Source organism: Copidosoma floridanum, unplaced genomic scaffold (genome assembly GCF_036245765.1).
Source record: "Copidosoma floridanum isolate Cflo_tuat_1 unplaced genomic scaffold, Cflo_Japanese_pri ptg000013l, whole genome shotgun sequence".
Classification (NCBI taxonomy): domain Eukaryota; kingdom Metazoa; phylum Arthropoda; class Insecta; order Hymenoptera; family Encyrtidae; genus Copidosoma; species Copidosoma floridanum.
In genome coordinates, this window is record NW_028321890.1 from 25,353,743 (window position 1) to 25,362,707 (window position 8,965).

At 37.5% G+C, this 8,965-nt stretch overlaps 1 protein-coding gene across 5 annotated transcripts; it reads left to right on the forward strand.

Annotated features, from left to right (window-relative positions):
- Window positions 1–936: 936 nt before the first annotated feature.
- On the forward strand, window positions 937–8,392 carry LOC106647311 (sodium- and chloride-dependent glycine transporter 1-like). 5 transcript variants are annotated; one of them, XM_089590985.1, is made up of 15 exons: window positions 937–976; window positions 3,217–3,514; window positions 4,962–5,093; window positions 5,199–5,353; window positions 6,017–6,105; window positions 6,189–6,321; window positions 6,389–6,523; window positions 6,603–6,706; window positions 6,780–6,904; window positions 7,169–7,281; window positions 7,350–7,478; window positions 7,588–7,687; window positions 7,758–7,858; window positions 7,931–8,083; window positions 8,154–8,392. In XM_089590985.1, the coding sequence occupies exons 2-15, from the start codon at window positions 3,241–3,243 to the stop codon at window positions 8,310–8,312; spliced, it is 1,902 nt and encodes a 633-aa protein (XP_089447111.1). In that variant the 5' UTR covers window positions 937–976; window positions 3,217–3,240; the 3' UTR covers window positions 8,313–8,392. The 5 variants fall into 5 exon arrangements, with proteins under 5 accessions (XP_089447111.1, XP_089447108.1, XP_089447109.1 ...); XM_089590982.1 differs by lacking the exon at window positions 937–976 and adding an exon at window positions 1,339–1,486; XM_089590983.1 differs by lacking the exon at window positions 937–976 and adding an exon at window positions 1,903–1,976.
- The last annotated feature ends 573 nt before the right edge of the window (window positions 8,393–8,965 follow it).

Genomic DNA, 8,965 nt, shown 5'->3' on the forward strand with positions numbered 1-8,965 from the left:
TATTATATGCCGTGACGATCGGAGAAACGATGAATCTTCCGAAGCAGTTTTATACGCGGACGGGGTGATTAATTTTTCGTTGGCTGATTTATCTTTGACGACGAAGCGCAATTTTGACTTATACGAGCGACCGTCCACCCACGCGGGCACAGTTTGACAATGTACTTTGTACACGCGCCCAGTATAAAGTTGCTGCAAATAAAGGTTTAATACCATTAATTCCAGCGAATCCCGTACATGATCGGCATTGGGTGTATAAAATATAACCCCGTATTGATAGATAAATTTGGTGACATTTAAATCATACATTGGGCAACCAAGCAAACGTAAAGTTACATTTTTATGAGAAATGTAGAAAATTTTTTCCATACAACGGTAGAAAAAATGAGGAACATTAGTAGGTACATATTGATTATGCGTGGCCATTTCGAGGGCCATTTCTTATTGTCCATCGGGAAAAGGTACTCGCATGTATAATTGTTCCCCGTAGTAGGTATATGCAGAATGTATATTCTCAAATCTGGCTTCCCTATACGCGTGATTTAACTGCACCACGTAATAAACTATTATACAAGCGAGAAAAAAAAGTTGGGCTCGTATGGTTATAAAATTCTAAAACCTCATGGTATACACATGCTTGTATGATAGTAAAAAAAACGTTGTTGGGGGGGAGGGGGAGGAGAAGGCTGAATAAAGCTTTTCGTAGAATTTAGGTGCATTGGATGGTATGTTACCACTGTAGAACATAATATTTATTAATAATAATCAAGTATACAGGTATATTCGAGTAGAGTCGGCCAATGGGCCGATGAAGATGTAAGAGCAACCGGGTGGGCAATAAAGCTAGAATTTATGTGGGCCCGAATAAGAGAACTCGAGGAGAGATAAAGGAGAGCTGATGGTCGGCATAATCAGTGCCATTATCATCGTGAGCGTGTGGTCTACAGCAGAGCTGCGGCAACAGGCAGTACCTAGTGTATGGCATATTGTTATAATAGTGACAGCGACGACGACAATCAAATCGCCGATTGCCGATTTGCGTGTGCCTGTATACACGTATACGAATACATACACGTGTGGGGCGCATGGGGGAGACGACCAGGAGAAGCTGCCACAGTACCCTGACAGCTCTCGTACCTATAAGTGTGTGTGTATGTGTGCGCACGTGTAGCAGTTGAGGCTGGCACTCTCGGCTGACAGTACATTACATTATATTATATTATACAATATATAGTTTTACGCGCTTCATTACTTACTCATTTCACTAGACTTGTACTACCTGTAAACTTTGCCAATTAATAGTAATAATAATAATAATAATAATAATAATAATAATAATAACAACAATAATAATAATACAGGCTTTCCTAGCTCCAAGTGTCAGCGTCAACGTTAGTGCGTGGTGATTGCGAGTGCACTTTTTTTTGGCCATCATAAGGATGATCCCGCTACAGTTCTAACTCTCTGCCGAATCCCCGTAGCTGAGGTCTGTCTATTGCGCTTATAGATATACATATATTCCCTTTTTACAAATGAAAGGAGTAAATATACCTATACTTCCTGATCTATGGTACCTAATACAAAAAAAGGGCCCTTGTCCTTTTCCAGAGGACGAGGCATGCGTACTTTGTGCTCGTTAATCGGCGAATTTGGTCACCTTTAAATGGCCTGTACTTGTTGTATTTTTCAAACACGCGCTTTCTCGACAAAAGAGCGCATACATTAAAATGAGGCGCAAGGTCGATACGTTAATGGGGGACAAGAGGGGGGGGGGAGCCTTCGTTCCTCTAGCTCTTCTTCTCTCGTGTTCGTCATTTCGTTACATCAGCGCACCCTGTTCTCGCGGGATATAGGTGAGCGCGCGTGTACGCCTGTTCAGTATCATTATAGCCGGATATGCGCGCCGTGGTGCAGCTTTTCAGAATACCTCCGTTGTTGGGATGATAATGGAAATTCATTTCGTCTCGCTGGTACAAGTTCGTGGGTTTTTTTTTTTTTTTTTTCACCTTGACAAACCAATTTTTCATCTCTGCCTCGCTCTCACTTGCTTCTTATATACGGTCGAGGGAGTTTCTTACAAGATTATTAAAAACATATTTTTTACTAAGTATTTTACCTGCTCGTGAATTTGGGAAAAGTTTAATTAAAAAAATAACTGTATATAGGTGAAGACAAATTCGTACTTGATTGCTACCTATTATCGAATTGCCTTGTACATTTCAGGAAAAAAAAAAAAAAAAAAAACAAATTTCGTCAATTCAAATAATTCAAACTAAATAATATTAATTGTATTCTAATCAATAATTTTTTTACAACGTAATATTCAATAGATTTAAGTAAATATTTACTTGTTTTTATGATTGTTTGTACGAAATGTTTTTTATTTTATCATTTTCTTGTGGGTCAGCATTAAATTAACGGGTGTATGATATACAGAGGCATCATAAAAATTATTTTTTACAGCTGCAATTCAAGGAGATATAGCGTTGTATTACATGCGTGAGATGCGACACACACACACACACAAATGCGATTTAACCTCATTAATCTAGTGATTCAATTGTAGCCAAATATAGACACGGATAAACTAAAGGTTCTTTGATAAGGAAGGTGCGAGAGGTAAATACGTCGTTTGACCGAATCAGCGCGCAGTATAGGCTCTCATTGACCAATCATATATATATACACACATGTACATAATACATATAAAACAAGGAATAAATTGCCCTTCCTCTCTCGTATCGCTTGTACTTATCTATTTTATTTTATATATATGTATATTTATACACCTCCATGTTACCATTTAAGTCGTATTATGACGAGTGATGCGCGTACAGTTTTCCCCCAACAATCAATTTTATTGCTAAATTATTCTCGTACTCGGCCACCCGTACACCCATTAAATGTTCATTATGGAGTAGATCTTTTGTAAACAATAATATACATTACCGCAAACAAACTAGCCGTCCCACACACGCTTCCGTTTCTCCGCGTTAAAAGAGTGTTGTATATATATTTTTTTTCATTTATATATACGAACGGAAGCTTTCACTCAACACGCGATGTTAATCATACTTGTACAAATTAACGTATCAGCGCGTCGTTTAACTATAAGCAAGCACACACATATAGACCACTGGTGGTAGATTGAAAAAAGTCCCCAAGGATAATTATTGTTATTATCATTATTGTTTTTTTCTCCTTCTTTCTCCGCAGTGATCGGCAGCTCGACCATCGACAATGTCGAAGCACAGCGAAGGGCGCAACGAGCCGAACGCGACGGTGGTAGAGTACGTTTTCGCGACTGATACCATCGGCAAGAACAATAGCACACCTAACCGAGGGGATGACGCCGAGTCGAGTGATCGAGGTGTTGGCGTTACCACCGCCGATGGGGAGCCGGACCGCGGCACTTGGGCCAGCAAAACCGAGTTTCTGCTCTCGTGCGCGGGGTACGCGATCGGCATCGGCAACGTGTGGCGATTTCCGTACCTGTGCTACAGGAACGGTGGAGGTATTTTTCGATCGTTCGATAGCTCTTTTTTTTTTTTTTTTTTTTGTTTCACGCGAATGAAATTAGGCTCGAGCAGGCTGCGATCGCATCAATTGACGATGACGCTGAAAACGCGGCTCTCGACGCTCCTCTTCCTCTTCATTGTCATGCGCTGCGGAATCACTGCATAACACATACACACGTGTGCTTGTGAATATACACACAATGCTCAGGTGCACGTATGAAGGATTCCTCGAAAAATTATCTTACTTTTGATTTAAAAAAAATTTTTATTTTTTATTTTTGACGGAAATTTCAAAATATATCAAACAATTATTTCTGACTTAAACATTGCAATAAATTATGTAAAATTAACTTTGATCATTTATTTTGCTCATCGTAATTGATGGATGTGGCGTTTTTCGTCTATTGTCAACGAAAATAATGAATATAAAAAAATTTGATTTTTTCTACTGTAATGTTGTTTAAAAAGCATTATGGAGAATATTAAAAAGGGAAAATCAATGGGATAAACTACGACTTATACCAAGTAAAATACAAAACTCACTCACAATCAATGAAATTAAGACTGTTTTTTTTTTTTTTTTTTTTTTTTATAATGTTATTAAAATTTAAAGCAAAAAAAAAAAAAAAAAAGAATTCAGGAAAAAAACAGCCAAAGTGTTTGAAAAAAAAATTAAATATTTTATTTCAAATACTTAAAAAAAATCCTTTATCTAAAATGTATTGTAATTATGCCAAATAGTGTCGGACTATCAATAATGTTACCATATACTTGTACAGTACACGCGTAAACAGATTACAGTAGATCTTGCAATGTTTCCGGTCTCTGTCCCCCACTCACTGTCATCATGTACGCATGTATTCTTATTTATGCAAGTATGCACACATGTATATTTATTCACCTCTGCAGGGTGACAATTGCGGCTGCTGCATTTTATTAATAAATGATTCCGTCATCTGTACAATGTCGCGATCTGCTCGCATGTGGGCGCCCTGCACCTTATAGCACTGTCACTGTTTCGTAAATCACTTGCGCCCTTGAAAACCCCCCTCTGAACGATTTAATCCAACTACCGCTGCTTATTTACCTTACTTATCGAAATTGATTGATTTTCGTTTGCTTCCCCCCCCCCTTTTTTTAACAATTATTTTCCTTCATCTGGTTGCGGAATGTCTTTTTTCATCTAACTTTTTCAATACTATCGATTTCATATTTTTATGCAGCTATTTATACGTTACGTACAAATCAATAAATGCTTCATTTCGTTTGACATGCAAAAGGAGAATGAGCATGTGAATTACATATCATACAATGTCCATTAGAAAATGTACAAATAAACTTGTTGGCTTTTCGTATATTATACGTGTATATGTACGGCATGATGTTGGAACTTTTTCCCCAAGAAATACGTTTGATGAAAAAAAAAAAAAAAAAAATTTCTAGGAGCTTTCTTGGTACCGTATCTTTTGATGCTTTTTTTATGCGGCATTCCCCTGTTTTTTATGGAATCCTCGATGGGCCAGTTCGGCAGCACTGGCTGTATAACAATGTTCCGGATGAGTCCGCTGTTCAAAGGTAAAAAAAAAAAAAAAAAAAAAAGAAAAACTCATTGTCACCCTGCTTGGGATTGCCAATACGACACAAGCGATTTTCCCTTTTTTCTTTATTTTTCCATGACAGGTGCCGGGTTTGCGATCGTCATAGTAAACGTCATATGCACAATGTATTACAACGTCATAATTGCGTACCCGCTATTGTTCATTTTCATGTCCATCAGGGGTACTTTGCCTTGGGAGAACTGCGGTAATCCCTGGAATACGTACGGTTGCCTCAAGGTGGGTAAACACTTCCTATACAAGCACGATTCATTTAAATTGGAGTGTTAGTTAAACGTGTGTAAAAAAAGGAGATAAAAGTGTGTAATAATTCATTGTACGGCTATTTTTATTGGTCTTCGAAACAAACCTTTATACTTAAATGAGTGCAGTCTGGGAATATTGTACATTTAATCAACTCTGTGTCTCAACGAGAATTTTGTGGTTTGCATTTCAAAAAGTTTTTTAAAGGGAAAATATTGTTTATGAATTTTACTACAAAGATTAAAAAAAAAAAAAAAAAAAAGAAAAATTTTAACTGGGCTTTTAACATAGATAAACAGAAATAGATTTTTTTTTTAATACAAATTTGTTGTATTGGACACATCTTTGTAAACGAATCAAACACATTGCAGATTGCAAAATGATACCAAAGAAGAAAAAAAAACCCAAATTTACTTGAGATAAATTTAATTTACATGTTCGTCATTATAAAAAATATTTTTTATCTAACTTTATAAAGTATTGTAAAGTAAAATTACACATTTTTGATCAAGCAAGTAGCATAAAAGTTGTAAAATTAGCCATTTACATTAATTCAGCCACTTGTTTTTATTATTAATTGAAAAATTTTTACAATAAAAGTAATAACGGTAATGATGTTTTATTTTTTCATTTCTTTAGTTAGGTGGTGAAGTCTTTACGGAGAAAAATGTAACTGACCAAATACAATTGATCAAAAAGACAAGAACGCCAGCGGATGAGTTTTTTCAGTGAGTCCCATTTTCTTAATCAATCGACTAACAATTATTGTTTCCTACAAAATTCAAAACAAAAAATGATTTTAAAATTATAGCAATCACATACTGAAGATATCGGATAGTATAGATGACATTGGTGGCTTCGTTTGGCCGCTATTCTTTTGTAATTTAATTTCATGGATTATAATTTTCTTGTGCATTTGCAACGGCGTCAAAACAGTCGGAAAGGTAACTTGAAAATGTTTAATTATCTATAAAAAAAAAAAAAAAAAAAAAAAATCAACGAATGACGCAGGTGGTTTACTTCACGGCGACTTTTCCATTCGTCATACTCTTGGTTCTTTTTCTAAGAGGTATCACACTACCCGGTGCCATGGATGGTATTGTTTTCTATTTGATGCCAAAGTGGGAGGAGCTCCTGAACTTAAAAGTATCGATACAAACAATCTACACATTGATGACAAAATTTTTATTTTTCTATTTTAACAATTTTACCAATGTGTAATTAGGTTTGGGCCGATGCTGCCATTCAAATATTTTTCTCCCTCGGTCCCGGCTGGGGAGGCATTGTCAACATGGCCAGTTATAATCCCTTTCGCAACAACAACAGACTGTGAGCGTTGCCTTTTTAACATTTTTGTTCGTCACGAAATGTACAAGTTTGCCATGTATACATTATTCTTTAGAGATTCCATATGGGTGCCCATACTAAACTGCGGAACGAGTATATTCGCTGGTTTCGTTGTTTTTTCGGTGCTTGGATTCATGGCGTACAAAACTGGCCTACCCGTGTCGACCGTGGCCACTGGAGGTGAGTTCATATTATATTATATATTGACGTATTTTTGCTTCCCCAAAAGAAAAGTTTTGCGAACCATATGCATTTTAATGACCTAAGAATAGTATGTTTGAAAATATGTAGTTAAATAATTTTAAAGTTTAAAAAAAATATTTTATGACCACATATTTGCTGCACGATAATTGAGAATTATTTTATGATTTAAAAAAAAAAAAAAAAAAAAAAAAAAAACATGAATATTGAAAATTTGTGATTACATGATAATCTGGCTTACAGGTCCGGGATTGGCTTTCGTGACCTACCCAGAGGCCATAACCATGCTCCCCTTCCCCCAAGTTTGGGCCGTCCTCTTTTTCTTCATGCTCTATCTCTTGGGCATGGACAGCTGTGTAAGTTTCTTAAATCCACCAATACCTTGTAATAACTGATTGTATTTGAATTTAAAAACATCCAACAGTTTGTACAAATCGAAGCCATCATATCAAGCGTGACGGATGCGTACCCGCGATTGAGGAAGCGAAAACATTTGGTCACCTTGGGATCGTTGGTTGTTTTGTTCTTAGGATCGTTGATTTTCGTGACAAACGTGAGCACACCTTTTTGTCCCTTTCTTTGTAGCACAAAACATTCGCAGGGTGCCTACGAACTGGGGTAAAAAAACAAAGGGAAAAATTAAATTTTTTCTTCTTTTTCAGGGTGGAATGTACATCCTCCAAGTGTTCGACTGGTACGCGGCATCGATCTCCGTCATTTCCATCTGCCTCGTTGAAGTTATCGTCGTCGGATGGACTTATGGTATAAACAAACAAAATAAATAAATAAAAAAAAATAGTTTAAACACGTAATTTGGAACAATTGATTAAAGGCTGCAGGAACTTTGTGCGCGACGTCGAGTTTATGATAGGCGAGAAATTGCACTGGTGGTGGCCGCTTTGCTGGAAGTACACCACGCCCGTCATACTATCGGTAAGCCTCCCAAGTAATTATAAACGACCAAATGCTGTTACGTAATGGTGTACAACCGTGGGACTGTTGCAGTTCATCTTCGTAACGACGATACTGTTCAACACACGGGTAACTTACAACGGGGCGGCCTACCCGGAATGGGCCATAGCGCTGGGCTGGTGTTCGTGTCTCGTGAGCATGCTGTACATCCCCGGCTACGCGATTTTCTACTTGCTCTTCGGAAAGGTTTGGGCATTTTAAATCTTGGGCTTGCCGTCACTGGACGATTTTTTCACGTTTTACGTATCACGAACAGGGAACGATCAAGGAGAAAATCCGGTATGGCACGAATCCCACGGAAGAATGGGGTCCGCAAAAGGCGGAGTATCGGGAGGCTTGGGAAAAGTGCGTCAAGAGCAAACGAGCCATGAGCGATCACGCCTTCGTCAATGGCGTTAAAGTTACGAGATGCTGACCACATACATGTGTGTGATAAGGAGGAGGGTATGGAGATTAATTTTTGAGACATGACAAGCCATGGATGTTTTGTACTACGTGCAGACAAGTTTTTTTTTTTTTCCATCTACAATGTACCATCGTTGAAGGATAATGACAAAAAAAAAAAAAAAAAAAAAAAAAAAAAAAAAAAAAAAAAAAAAAAAAAAAAAAAAAAAGTACAGAAATGTGAAACGAACGTGCATGCATTGTATATTATGTGTATCTTCGAAAACGAAAAAAACAAAAAACAAAGTTCACCAATCACAGTATAAACTCGTCGTTTGTTAAATTCCCAGTGTTCCTGCCTCTCCGAGTCCAAATTACCCGTGAAAATAGTAGCAATTATCCGTACCGAATCTTCAAATGAACTAAAGAAGAAAAAAAAAAAAACAAGTCAAAATGCCGAAATCACTGGCGAAAAATCCAAAAAGAAGAAAGTCCTCGAAACCCGGGGCGCAGAAAAAACTAACCTCACCGGCAACCAGCACCCGGCCGGGGAAAAAGCATCCGAGAACGGCCAAAGCGAGAAAACGGATGTCCAAATCCAAGAAAAAACACGCCGTGGAGGGGAGTGGAAAAAAAAGCCAGGTGGAGGTGGTAAGCTCCGAGGAGGTGGATGGTAAATCGGCC